We start from the raw sequence: 14445 nt of genomic DNA on the forward strand, positions 1-14445 counted from the left end.
AGAAAACCCTGAAATTTTGAAATTAAACTCAGAAATTTTCTAAAAGTAAATTGGAAATTTCTGAGATAAAAATGTCATAATATTTTAAATCTCAGAAATGTTCTGGAAAATTTTTTTGAAATTTCTCCTTTTCAAAAGTAAAAAAAAAAAGACTTTTGGAAACTTTTTGAGCTTGAAAAGTCAAAACTTTAATAGAAAAAAAACTCCCAAATTTTTAAATAAGAGATTTTCTGGAAAAAACTTGGAAATTTGTTTCAAAAATTTACTTTTTTTTAAATTTATTTTTGAAACCTCAAGAATTTTTTAAAATCAAAATTTTACTTGAAATTCCCAAATTTCCATGTTTTTTTTTTTTCTAGAAAATTTCTGAGATTAATTTCAAAATTTGGCTTATTCTGACAGAAACTTACTTTTTGTTCCATCTGCAGCGGCCTCGATGCACAGTAGAGATGAGACAGAAAGCAAATTAATGTTTAGTTGGTTTCAGTGGCACAGCCATGTTTCTAAAAACTAAGTACACCCTGTGCTGTAACATCTTACACCACCAGCAGCAGAAAAGCTCCTGCTGGGTTGGCAAATTGTTCTCACTAGAATGAAATTCAAACAGATTGGAAGTGACTCAAATCTGACTCCACAAAAATCTGATTTCATCGTTGTGAGATTATTCTGCTGTTAAATATTTCCATCTCTACCAAGTGAGACAAAAAACATCGAGGGCGTCTTTAGAGCTTCTACTTCAATCCTTTTTAACCATCTTGTTATTAATGCTAACAGCATTTAGCATACCGAGGCCTGGAGACAGACATTTCCCACTTTTTAAAACAAATTATCCTGTCCAGTTGTAAATCAATCAGATTTTATGTCAAAGTGCCAAAAAGAATCCGAACCGTTTTATTTTCAGACGGTTATGGACCAATTGATATATATTTAGAATATTGTAAGAATTTGCTCTGGGTTGATTTCAGTCAATTTGGACAAGGAGGTGGAAAAGAGCAAGACATAAGAAATATTTTCCACATTTGGAAAATGTTCCTTTAATATCCTGGAATCGGGCTTATAACCAGTGGTGCTTTCATTTAATTTTTATGAAAAGTGGGGGTCAGGTCTGGCCTGTAAAAAATTTAGGCTGGGGAAACTTAAAAAAATAAAATAAAAACTTCAGGTGTGGGCTGTGGTCCCCTTTAACCCCCCTCTTGAAAGTGCCACTGCTTATAACTTAAAACAGACTAATACTGAGTAACAGCTGCTCAGTGTTTCAGAGCAAATAACTACAAAAACTTATGATCTTAATGGTAACGCTAATAAATAAACTTAACTTCCCCCACTTTACTCATACAGAAGCAGCAGGGGTGTACTTAGTTTCTATCACTGTAGGGAGATCAAAACTTTCTCTTCGCTATGATTGTAAATCTGTGTTGCAAAATAAATACCTACACAGTGGTGTTAGTGAAAAAATAAAATGTATTTACTTCATATTCTAATCATGCTGCCTTTTCAGAATGAGCACAAAACCTCATTATATACTGGATAGTAGTTTACTTTGACTAGACCTACGAGGCCTTTAGAAGTGAGCTTCAAAAATGTTGTCCTGTAAGTTAAAAATCTTTAGTTTGATTAAATCTGTTAATGTTGCATAAAAAGCAGTTTTACAGTGTTTGTGTTTTGCTGTCAGACTCAGAAAACATTCATGATGTCTAATAAACGTCCTGAACAACGAGGTACAAATGCTCCTTTATTTGAAGTGGCCGAGTTTTCTGTTCTGCTAACAGCTCCAAAAATAATTACATTCACGTTCGAAGCGATTCGTTTGTGCAGCTCAGCCACTTCCTGCTGCACACAGGAAATGGCACACACACATAAATACCAGGAAAAATTCAATGTTTTCAAAACAAATCGGCCGTTTGACTTTATTAACAAATCAGTTAAGGCGTATTCATAAATTATGCTGCTAAAATATTCAAAAAGAATATTCTTCTAGAGGGAGTTAACCAACATTATGTACATTTTATAAAGGTTTACGATTCCTTGAACACTTCAAAACTGAAAAGAACCAAAACATTTCGTTCAGCAGACATAAATTAGCTTTTTAAAGGGCACATATCATACATCATATCCTAAACCTGCAGTAGATTTTTAAAAAGATTTTTTTAAATAAAAATACCCTGGTAACCACACTGCTCTTAAACAGGAGGTGAAGACCATATATGGAAGCTGTGATATTCGGTTTTTATGTTTTTTACTGGAGAAACTGTTTAGTTTAAAAAGGGGAACATGTTGAATGGATGTTTTATTTTCAGCATTATGAAATAAAGGAATAAAGAGGACACAACAGAGTTTATAACCTGGCTACAACAGATCACTGCTAAGGTGGATATGGTTGTTTGTGAGCATAAAGTTTACCCAGAAATTAAATACCTTTTTTCTTTTTCCAGCTGGTTTTATTTGTCCACAAAATGTTTACTGATTTCTGCAGGTCCAATTAAATCCCCAAACGTTCCTGATGCATGTTTAGCCCTGATAATTAGCTTCAACGTTGAGCATCAAAACCAAACAATTGAGTTCGACTGCAAATCAGTATTTATTCCTCTGATCCAGCACTTTTAGGTATAAAGAACTTGGTTTACAAATATCAAACCTGGAGATAAACTTCTAGAAGTTTACTGGCGTGTCACGACGCATCGTAGTAAAAGACGGACATTTTGTGTGGAAAAAGTGAGACTTATACAATCACTGTACATGTATTCTGGTCAGAATCACAACAGCTGGCAAAATTTGTGGTTTGTATTTTGTTTTTGTGGTGAATTATGGCACCAAAAAGAGCAGATAAATCCCAAGGTCGGGTACTGGTTGGCTAGGTCTCCAATGTACCTCAAAAATTACCATATAAATATTCATCTTATTTAAAATTCAAGATGGAGACTTTTCATCACTCTTGAGCAACTTCTAAGTGTTTTTTCTCCATTTTTATCATGGAAATTAATTAATCTTCCTGGTGAAAATGCTAATATATGCCCTTTAAATTCTGACACACCATGCAGAATAGCACAAATAAAACCCAAAACAGCAGGATTCAAGTAATTGTCTTATTGTAAATTGACTAGAAATGAAAATGTTTTAAAAGAACAAAAAAAAAAACTTCCTAAAGTTTGGAAGCATCAAATGAAAATTAAATAAATCCTGCTGCCAACCAGAAATCAACATTTAAAAAGAGAGCTCCTCTGACCAAACTGCTTCAAAATGAGCAAAAAGCCACCTCTACCAGGTTTTAATGTTATTTACACAGGGACTGAAAAGGTGCAGCTTTGTCCAGATTCAACAACATAAATTCAAACTCGGCTGCATTATCGTCCAAAATAAAACGTCTGAAAACGACGAGCCCTCCACTGCAAAAAACAAACTCCTTTAAAAAGATGGCATTCTCAGTATTTCTTTGTACACAAACTTTCTTCAGGAAAACAAAAATCCCACTTAGATTTCAAAGAGCAACACAAAGCAGCCGAATAATCTTCAAAGATCGATTTATGCAAAACTGCGTTAAAACCCGACATGAAAAGGAAAAACTAAAACGTTTGTTCTGTGTTTTAGAAAAACGTCCCGATTAGTAAATGCACTAAAATATATTTCTAAAAACATTTCCAGACTGGGAGGGAGGATGATTTAACATTCATGCTGCTAATCCACATCCAAAGTGTTTTGAAATGTCAAGTTTTGGATTTAAAAACTGAAAAAATTGTGACCAAGAAGTTTTTCTGTTTGGATTCCAAATGTTTAAAGTTTGGTTTATCCTTCAGTATTCAGGCCAGGTTAGCTGCTTTGGTTTTCCTTTTCCAAAACATCAAAATGGTAAATAATCACCTTATAAACAAAGTTTTGAGTCAGGAGGACAGTGATTTATAAAACCGGTTGTTAACAACCAAACTCTATAAATACGACTCCTGCTCTCTCGTTTCTGTCCGGATGAAAAGTGCCGTTTTGTTTTTCCCTTGGTGGTGTGTTCGGGTCGGAAACGTCTCACTGCATCTGGTAGCCAGCCATGTTGAAATTCCCCACGTTGGAAACGACGGCGTCAGGAGGCGTCGGCGCCGAGGCGTAGCCGCCCATCCAGGCCGTCGACTGCGACTGCCTGCAGGCCGAGCAGAGCAGCAAATATTCACTCAAATATTTCAGTTTCAGCGGATTTTACTAAACGCTGAACAGAGTTTAAAAAGTCTGGGGGAAGAAAATGGTTTTAACTGATTATACAAAGTTTGTTCACTTTATACGCATCTTGTATCACATAACTTCTGACTTTTTTAAAAACATGTAAAACAATACAAACGTAGGAAATAAAAGAAAACACTTTTTAACTTTACCTGTCGCAATCAGCAATAAATCAACTAATTGCATGATCAATTAAACCAAGCACAATAATTTCTGTTTGCATGATTTATAGTTATAGTAATTTATAGTTTCTCTCAAAAACTGGATGATAAAATGTTTCATTCTGGTGCGTTTAAAACCCCCAAACTGTCCTTTTGATCAGGACTGTTATATTTACTAGAGATGCACAGATATGAACATTTGTGCCGATATCGATATCTAATATTAATATTTCCAATATGTCTATAATCTATATCTACTGATATTATATGGATTTCATTACTATTTCAACACTTTGGGGGAAAAACAACCAGAAGTGGATAAAAATAACTACCGGTTGTTCATATCAGCCCAGTTTCATTTATCGGACCGATATCAATTTGTTGAAAAATGACCGATGTTGTTCCATACCGATGTTGATGCCGATATATCGTGCATCCCTAATTTATTCCTTTTTTACATTTGGTCAATAAACTGAAATTAAATTCAGTTACAATTTGCAGTTTAATTACATGAATCACATTTTTTAATGTGACTGGTGTAAAAAAAACACATATTAGAAATTGAAACGTTTCTCAAACAACAATACCGTTGCATAAAAAAGAAGCAATAAACAGTTTTTTATTGTAATTTTTATGATAACATTTTAATTGAATTTCATCCATTGTGAAGAATTTTAAGCACCCTGACTAATTGTGTTTAAATCATAAAAGCTTTAAAAAATTAAACAGAAAAAAGCCTGGAAATTAAAAAAAAAAAAAAAAAAAAAAAAAATCTTCAGAATTAATTTTGTATTCCATGTTTATCTGAACTTTAAAAATATTCCGCAGCAGGAACTCCATATACGGTAAACTGCTGTCAGGGATTCCTCTTAAAGAGACGGCGTCCTAATGGAACAGGAACTCACTCGGCTCCGTATCCCTGCTGGCTCCATGTCTGTCCATACATGTTGTAGGAGGGAACCTGCCAGCCGTTGGCCATGTACTGGCTATACTGCTGCTGCTGCTGCTGCTGCTGCTGCTGCTGCTGCTGCTGCTGCTGCTGCGGGTCGCTGTACACATGGCTCCACTGGCCCCAATGGCTGTAATCCACCTGACAACACAGTTCATCAGATTAACAATCTGATTACATAAAAAAGATGGCTCATTCTGAAGAGTTTTCATTTAACCATTAGTAAAAGAAGAAAAAAAACATCTTATGTCCTAAAATCATTTAGGACGAATCTACAGCTAAAAAATATAAAATGTGAAAACTTCAACCTTTTCTGCTTAACAGGGATGATCGATTGATTACTTTTTGGATTAACCGATTAATATCTATAAAGCAAAAGATGCTTAATAATAGGGAGATTTTTGTATTTTTACAGTATTTTAACTGGGTGAAACTAAAACTGAGGAGTTCTGGGTCCAACATTTTCACAGACAAAAAAGTAAAAAAAAAAACAAAAAAAAACACAAATGTCTATTTTTTTGTTCAGCTTTGGCTTAATTACTCCCTTAAATGTGTTTTATTTTTCACCAAACTGCCTTTTTCCTTTGAGTCTATATACTCCAGTTAACAATTACTAAATTAGACGATTATTTCAGTAATCGATTAATCACGATTAATCGTTTCGGCCCTATACTCAAGCCTTTTTATGCATTTGAAGTATATTAAAAGATGTAAATAAACAAATACTTTGATTCTTTTTTGAAAAGAAAAACATTTTACTGGCTAAAATGCAACATAGCGTTCCTTCAGTAAATGGAACAGAGTGAAGATAAAACTGCCACTTTATCAGTTTTGGCAAAACCATCTACAGACAACGGTGTTTTTATTTTAAATACAAAATTTATATATAGTTTGTACAACTTTACTGCTCTGAATGTGTTTTTATTTCACCAAATGGCCTCTTTTTTCCATCTGTATTCTCCAGTTAACAATTGATTACTAAATTAGTTCAATTATTTTGATAATCGATTAATCGTGATTAATCGTTTCAGCTCCAGGGATTAATACTTCAAAAGGACTTCACAAAGATAGAAATGACATGAAAAACCAGAAACAGATTGGAAATCTGTGTCAGATTTTTAGTTATTTATTAAATAAATCAAACCGGTCAAAGTTTTACAGTGACCATGTGTCGTAGTTGGGAGGCAGAAACACAAACACTTGAGCTGAATCTCCTGCCAACATGCTGACTCCACAGTCTGTCTGCCGCACTTTGACTAATTTGTTTGGCACAAATGAAACAATGATATCTGTAAAAAGTGAAAACAACAATCACTGAAGCAGCAGTAACTTCTGGACAGACGCCAAATTTAGCTTCAAACATCATTTTCTTAAAACTGTGTGAAAATAAACACTCATTGTTGCTAGATTCAGCACCAGAAAATATTACATTTAGAAAAATACAGTATTTATACCTCTTGGTCTAAATAAACCACAAACTTTAATATACTTTATTGGGATTTTAAGTGATAAAGCAACACAAAGTACCACATAACTGGAAAATGGAAGAAAAACACGGTTTTCTAACTTTCTAGCAAAGATTCTCGACTGTATTTAGCAGTTGACTTTGAGTAGACCATTTTAACACTGCAAGTGTTGTAATAAAATAAAATCTCATCTTCTACTTTACTATTTTATTTCAACTTGGAGATTGAACCCTGTAGTTCAGCCTTGGAATGGGACTGGATAGGAACGTTTTAGACATATATATTTACAGACAAATGAGTTTTTATCTTAAATGAAAAATGTAGACAGGTTTTGTACAGATTTGACTTAATTACTGCTCTGAGTGTGATATTCTTCCAGAAAATTAGAGTCTGTATATTTTAATAATTAATCATTGTCATTTCAGCAATCGATTAATCACGATTAATTTGATTAATCGTTTTAGCCCGATCTAAAATACTCCTAAAAACCATCTAAAACGGTTGAACTTTTTTCTTTTCTTCGTGTTTTTCTGTGTCTGGGTTTTCTAAGATTTAACACAAAAATATAATTTGACCTGAATGACTTCAGAGCAGCTCTGGCTTTAAGTTTAGTTACTGTTTTTACGGGACTGTATTTTCATATTAGCTCTGTCCAGCCTCTCTGACGATGCCGCCATGTTCAGTTTAGGTTTTGCCTGTTTTGCGTCATTTAACACCAACCTGCTGTGGGCTTTTTGCCATGTCAGGAGACTCTTTGCCCCAGTAGCACTTCACCATCTGTCCCTCAATGACTGTCCCGTTTACAGAGACGATGGCGTGCGCAGCGCTGTCATGGGTGGAGAACCTTCAATACAAAAGGAACAAAACGGATCAGAACACAAGCAGTGTTACTGCCAACATGCTACTGTTGACATCTAGAGGCTAAACGCTGCCATGAGCCCTAATGATACCTGATGAAGGAATATCCTTTCTCTGGAAACACCCTGACCTCCATGATTTGACCAAATGGTGAAAACGTCTGTCGGATCAGATGTTCTGGAAGAACCACAGAGGAGAAAAAAATGTTATTCTGGTTAATTCTTTCAGTCTGGCAACCGGTAAGACGCCTATAAATATAGAGTGACGACATGGTGGAACAATGGCCTCCAGAGAATGTGGCACTCGCCTGTGAGACCCAGCTGGATCCCGCCGCAGTACACCGTGCAGTTCTGTGGACTCGACTGATTCACCACGTCATCAAACCTCAGCTGCTTTGAGCCGTCTGGCAAGAAACAAAAACAACAACAGATTTTAAAACAAACACAGAACTAAAAACCCATCCATGAAGAGATTGCCGTTTTAACACTGAAGGTGCGACCTCACAGCAGGAATCAAGGCTGAATCAGATTATCAGGTTACCATGGAAATGGCCCTGGCTGAAAGGCTTGTTTTCCCACTTTGGTTCGATTGACGACCAAAGTTGCGACATTTGTTACATTTTCAGCTGCTGCGATTCGAACAAACCAAACCTTTTGAAAAACCCGTTTCCCTCCTCACCTGTGGGGGCGCTGCACCAAAAATACAGAAGGAAAAGACACAAAACCACTGAAAAAGACACTGAGTGTAACTTCCGTCTTCATGAAATGTACACAAAAATGGAGTAGTGTCAGATTTCAGTGTTTGAACAGTTTCTTTTTTGTCTTCAGTAAAAGACCACGAGCCATTTCTCCTGTTTGTTTTGGCTGCATTTACCCAGAATGCCCTGCGCTGTAGACAAGTCCTGCTCTCCGGTCTCTTAGTGTTCACATATGCATTCGAACCAGAGTTCAGTTTTTAGAGTTCGATTAGCATTCAGATCTCCCCAAACGAACCGGACTCTCTAGACAAGTTTTCTAGAGAACATTTCTAAATCTTAAATGTTTTAAACAGGTTTGGTATAATTACTTCTCTGAATGTGCGATTCTTCCAGAAATCTGCCTCTTTGCGATTAATCAATTACTAAAATAGTTGATGATTATTTGAATAATTGATTAATCGTATTAATCGTTTCAGCTCTATGGTAGATTACGGAGTTATAATCCCAGATTGCAGATTCCTAATCCTCTCTATCGAAGCAACAGACAGAAATCTGTGTTGGCAACATTTGCTGATTGTTGCATTTTTTAAATGGAGTTTGGTGTGAATATGAATGAGTTTTAAAGTGGAATTGATTTGAATGACTCAACAAATGCTATGTCATTGGATTTTAGGCCATTCAATGTTTATATTCTTATTAAAAACTGACAATTTAAATAAAAGAAGTGCAAGTATTTAAATTAAAACATTTTGCTAAATGTGGCACACAAAAAAAGTCATATTAATCGATTAATCGTAGAATAATTGATTAAAATAATGCAGTAAGTGTCTTTAAATGAATAATTTCCTGTCGATACTCACTGTCCTGAGCACTTTTGGGGGCCGGAGGTTTACGCGTCGCCCAGTTTGTCCTGATCTGCCGCCCGCCGAGCCACTGACCCGCCATGTGAGAGATCGCATTTTCTGCATCCTGAAACCCAAACAGAGGAACAGCGCAGCTCTTCAGAAACAAAAATAAACTGCAGAAATTACAGTTTTCAATTCTGCAAAACTTAAAAACTGGCATTGGCAATGAGGAAACTGGGGTGTGTGACGTTTAGTGGCACTAGCTGACTGTCATTTCATCTATTCTGAGCATTTTAAGGAGGTGGAATAATAAAGGAAAAACATAACCTTCGGTCTGTGTTCCTGTACTGAAGCCTTACCAGTTTGTTGTAGAAGGACACAAATCCATACCCTTTTGATTTGCCAGTTGTAATGTCCTTCACGACACGAGTATCTCTGAGGGGAAAACGAGGAAAAACAAAAATCAGCAAAATTTAGAAAGGCAATCCTCAGTAAAAAAAGGAACCACGCAAACACACAAACTCCTCTACTCTGACCTACAGTGGATTAAATTAGCTAACATGACCTACTGCTGGCTTCTTCAACACAAACATGAACAGATACATGCAGCCTACAGTATGCTTTAAATTATTTCACCACATTTTGGCTCAATCCTAGAGATTAAATTGACAGATTACCATGCATTCCTAAAATCTGCTGTAACTGCTATTCCTACAGACAGAAATGTAAATATATATATAAATATATAAATATAAATATATATGAAATATCAGAAGAAAAAAAGGAATTAAATGGCATACGTGGCCTGTTAACAGATTTCTGTATTTTTCCTGGTCAATTCTTTACCACCATTATGCCGTTTGGACTTTGGGCAGCTGTAAATTTTGAGAAATTGACATTTTCAGAAAATTTTGGAAGAAGAGGATCATTGATCTACAAACAACACTACACAAATCAAAAAATGAGACAATTTAAGCAAAGCTGTCGAGGTTAAAAATAATAATAAAAAAAAAAAAACACTGTTGTATCTGCAAATAAAAACATGTGGGAATTAAAAAAATGTAATAATAGAGGAAGAAAAAAAAAACTACATCTGAGTCTCCAGAGTGAACAGCTCCTTGCTGTTAGCCTTCAAGCTGCTGTCCAATCCTATGAGCATTTCTGCAAAATAACCAAAGGGCTATTAAAACTTCACTGTGAAGAAGTACTTTAAAGGCGGTTCAGGTTCACACAAAGCTTGCATGTTGCTCTGAAGCGCTCGGTTCACTTACCGCGCTCTACATGGCGATAAAACGTAGGAACTGGTTAAATGCACAAACCGTAAAACACAAAACCCATATGACTGCTTAAATCTGTTAGAGTGGTTAAAAACACACACTGCTTTGCAAAAGTCTTCCTTCACCTGAGCATCTTAAATCTGTCATTTGATAAATATTACATTTAATCTGGTTTTGAGGGAATTTTGTGATAGAAAACCACAAATTAATGCACAATTTTATCCAGTTTTTAACATTTATAACAAAGAAATCCTTCATTTGTCTGCAAAAAGAGCATCCACACATCATGATGCTGCCACCACCGTGTTTCAACACGGAGTTTGGGTGCAGTAGGATTTTTTCTGTTCATCAAAGTTCCACTTTTTTTCACGTGTTTCCAAACTTTTATTCTTATGGTTTTTAATAATACTGTTCTTCCCACCTGAGCTGTGGGTCTCTGTTGCTCCTCCAGAGTTAGCTTAGGCCTCATTTCTCTTCTCCTTTAATGTTCAACCCTTCACGCAAAATCATCTGAGCCACAATTTTTGTTTTGAAATAATTCTTAATTGTGAGTTTATTGCAATTTTTTTATTCAAAAAATGATTGAAATCATTGGATTAAAGTAATGCCAGCTCTCACCTGCAGGTGGCAGTATTTATTATATCTACTGCAGTCTGGGGTCAAACTTTGACAAGCAAGGAATTCTGGGTAGAAAGTATTTACAGACAAAGGAGGTTTTCATCTAAATTGTGTGACGTATATATTTTTGACTTAATTCCTGCTTTAAATATGTAGACTGTTTTTCAGAAAATTTTAGAGTCTGTGAACTCCAGTTAGTGATTAATCGATCAATAAATTTGTTGATTATTTCAATAATCGATTAATCTGATTAGTTGTTTCAGCCCAACAAGTTTAGACAAATAAAATATCAACAAACTACCTTTGATGTAGTAATTATTTCATTTAAGCTTCTTAAATATCTTTTTAAATTTAAAAATGTGTCTGTGTTTGCTGAAACCAAGCGATTTAGTTTCTTTAAAGGATAAAACTATTCCTTTAAATAGTTTTATCCTCTAAATAGTTTTATCCTTTGTCTGCTTGTTATTTCTTCTCATCTTACTTTTTTCTATATGTAGAAGAAAAAATAACACAAAATTATTTGCAAATATTTCTAAAGTAACACCAAAAAATAAACAAATGATTTTATAAAAGACAATTGTGAAATCCTGGAGGGACTGATTGTTCTGTAATAAACCTCTGACTTCGCAGAGCAGCTGGATTATATTTAAAACAAATTACACGCAGATTGACTTTATTATGTTACTTCTGAAGGTAATTGATTATTTCTACAATATTTTAAAACAATTTATAATTTTCCTCTCACTTCTGAATTATGTGGTAATTTTAGATGATTTATCAAAAATCTAAATCCTAATAAAATACATTCAAATTTGAAGCTAAAAGATGGTAAAATATGAAAAAAGTTTGAGGGAATAAAAACTTTTGCAAAGGACTGTATGTAAGCTCATAGTACCAGTAACCATGTTTACATGAAGAAAATTACTTTTATTTTAGTGACCACAATCCAATTTTTGATACATATGGAGCACTTATAATCCCAAAATTGACAATAATTAAATAAATATGACAATAAATAATTGTGAAAATAAAATATATTTAGAATAGAATATAAATAGAGCAGAAATAGCACTTATTGCCTCACAGATGTGAAATTTAGCAGCATCAGGATATGTACGTTCACACAAATGTTCCAAAAATGTTTATTTATACACATATTTATTGATTTTCAATGTCCTTATTTCTTCAGTTATTTAGTCATTTTTAAGTTTATTTCCTCACTAAATTATTTTCTTGTAAATTTTGGCCGGATCAGTCCTCCGTACAAAGCAACCCAAATTCGCAGAAGAACAACGTAACCGTCACACAGCAGAGAAGTTACTGCATGTTTTGTATGGAAGGCTGTTAGTCAGAACTGACAGTGGTGGGATTGTGATGTGATGAACTTCACTGACACAAATTTCTTTTATAATCCAGTAATTATCATTTTCAGCCATGTTTACGTCCATTTATCCCTCATCTGGATTCTTCCAGTGCAGAGCTAAGACGCATGCCTCCCTTTCAGACCAGATATGTATCTGATTGATTGATTTATTTTCCGGATGAAAAAGATCAGAATTGGGCCGTTCAGATTGCCACGAAAGCGTCAGATATCGGTCACATTTGCCTGCTGTGAGAACGAAGCCTTAGTGAGCATCTGTTTGGTGACACCGGATCTTCATCTTCTCAGAAAATGTTCTTACTTGTGAGTATTTTATTGAATCAAATCCCCAGTTGAATGCATGTAAACATGGTCCCAGTTGGTGTTAGGCTTACAGTGCAGCTTCACAAAGCTAATTTCTACCCAACTTTTAACAAATAAAATGTTAAAGGAGCTCCACTTTAAACATGCATTTCATTACAATTATTTAAAAAAAATGAACTTACGAGATTGCCCCGAAAGGTGAGAACGCAGCCCTGACATCATCAGTAGTAATCTCTGGATTCAAATCACCCACAAAAACATGATAGTGATCTGAGAAAAGGCAAAAACAGAAGCAAATACTTTAACATTATCTTAAAAATTCAAAATAATTATTAATCTAATTTTAAAACAATGATAAAAACAATAATAAATTTACTGGAGGTGTCTTTCTTCTGGCTACTAGGGGTGGTTGCCCAGTTGACTTTAACTTCCTAAAAATAAAAGAATAATTGAACATCATTAAACTGCAAAACAGATGAGAAAAAAAAGACCATTCACAAGAATCAAAATAAACGTTATTTAGATGAGTTGTCTATTTTATTTTAATGCTCTTCCCCTCACCTTTCCTAGTATCTTCCTGCCATTCATGGCTGCCAGGGCTGCAGCTGCATCTCTGCGCTCGTAGAACTCCACAAAGCAATATGGGTCATTGCTTGTGTGCTGCAGAAAAACAATGCAAAGCAAAATAAATAAATACCATCAAAGAGTTAATTTATTCAAATGACTCAATAAAAAAACCCTCAATTATTTAAATCCACTGTAAACACACAGTAATATTTCAAGTGTTTATTTAAAAGGCTGGAAATTCAAGGTGCAGCATGTTCATGGAAAGCTTAATGGAAGAAAAAAGTGACTGGAAAGACGGACAAGCAACAGACATAATCACAGCCTTTTAAATAAGAAATAAACCATGAAACGCCAAAGCAATCTGTAGGAGTTTATTTTTTAATAAATGAACATTTTCATAATGAAAACCAAACCAGGATCTCTACCTCTGTGATCATCTTGCAGCTTTTGCAGGGTCCTATCTGGGTGAAGAGCTGTAAAATCAGGATCTCTGTAACATCCCTGGACAGGTTTCCCACATACCTAAAGGAGTGGATAAAATTTTTAAAACAGTTTAGTCCAAATATAGCCGGACAGTGTGATTCAAATTAACAATACAGCGTCTTATTTTTGCCGCTTTGAACTTCTTCAGGTGAAGTTTTAGAGCGTAATTGTGACGTTATTCACATAAAATCCAAGGCCTAACGCCAAAAACGGCTAATAGAAAGAGTTTACTGTTAATACGTTCATCAAATTATTATTTAATTATTAATAATCTCTTTTAAACCTCGTGAATGAAGCTCCAGAGGCTGATTTTTGTTTAGTAATCGATGGTTGAGGAGCTAAATTAGCCACCGGTTTGATGTTAGCAAACGCTGCGAAATAAACCGCGAATATTGAACACTTAAAACTACGTACAGGGTTCTTGGGTAGCTTTCGTCGTCCATGGCCGATATCGACTAAGATCTAGTCAGAAATATTCGCTGAAAGGCAGATTAATAACTAGACAATCCCTGAAAACAACAACAACTGGTTAACTAGCTCAGAAGCTAGCTAACTATGCTCATGGCTTACGTCACGCTACGACTTCCGGGTTATCCGTCGTAGTAAAAGCTGAGGTTTGTTTCAGTTTTAACTGTAAAAA

At 35.0% G+C, this 14445-nt stretch overlaps 1 protein-coding gene across 1 annotated transcript; it reads right to left on the reverse strand.

The window, feature by feature from the left end:
• Positions 1 to 1719: 1719 nt before the first annotated feature.
• Positions 1720 to 14400, reverse strand: tial1 (TIA1 cytotoxic granule-associated RNA binding protein-like 1). Its single transcript, XM_014992304.2, has 12 exons — positions 14220 to 14400; positions 13748 to 13844; positions 13317 to 13415; positions 13132 to 13186; positions 12938 to 13025; positions 9536 to 9611; positions 9192 to 9300; positions 7942 to 8037; positions 7727 to 7811; positions 7497 to 7620; positions 5267 to 5451; positions 1720 to 4123 (listed from the first exon to the last, which is right to left on the reverse strand). Exons 1-12 carry the CDS (start codon positions 14246 to 14248, stop codon positions 4012 to 4014), a joined length of 1155 nt encoding a protein of 384 aa, XP_014847790.2. The 5' UTR covers positions 14249 to 14400; the 3' UTR covers positions 1720 to 4011.
• Between the last annotated feature and the right edge of the window lie 45 nt (positions 14401 to 14445).

Source organism: Poecilia mexicana, unplaced genomic scaffold (genome assembly GCF_051168715.1).
Source record: "Poecilia mexicana isolate PSO_F unplaced genomic scaffold, ASM5116871v1 scaffold_15, whole genome shotgun sequence".
NCBI classification, from domain to species: Eukaryota; Metazoa; Chordata; class Actinopteri; order Cyprinodontiformes; family Poeciliidae; genus Poecilia; species Poecilia mexicana.

Coding starts and splice junctions, on each gene's coding strand:
- tial1 (XM_014992304.2), bottom strand. CDS start 14,248: ATGGACGACGAAAGCTACCCAAGAACCCT. Junction 13,026..13,131: donor CCAGAAGAAAGACACCTCCA/GTAAATTTATTA, acceptor GCCTTTTCTCAG/ATCACTATCATGTTTTTGTG. Junction 9,301..9,535: donor TGTCCTTCTACAACAAACTG/GTAAGGCTTCAG, acceptor TTTGGGTTTCAG/GATGCAGAAAATGCGATCTC.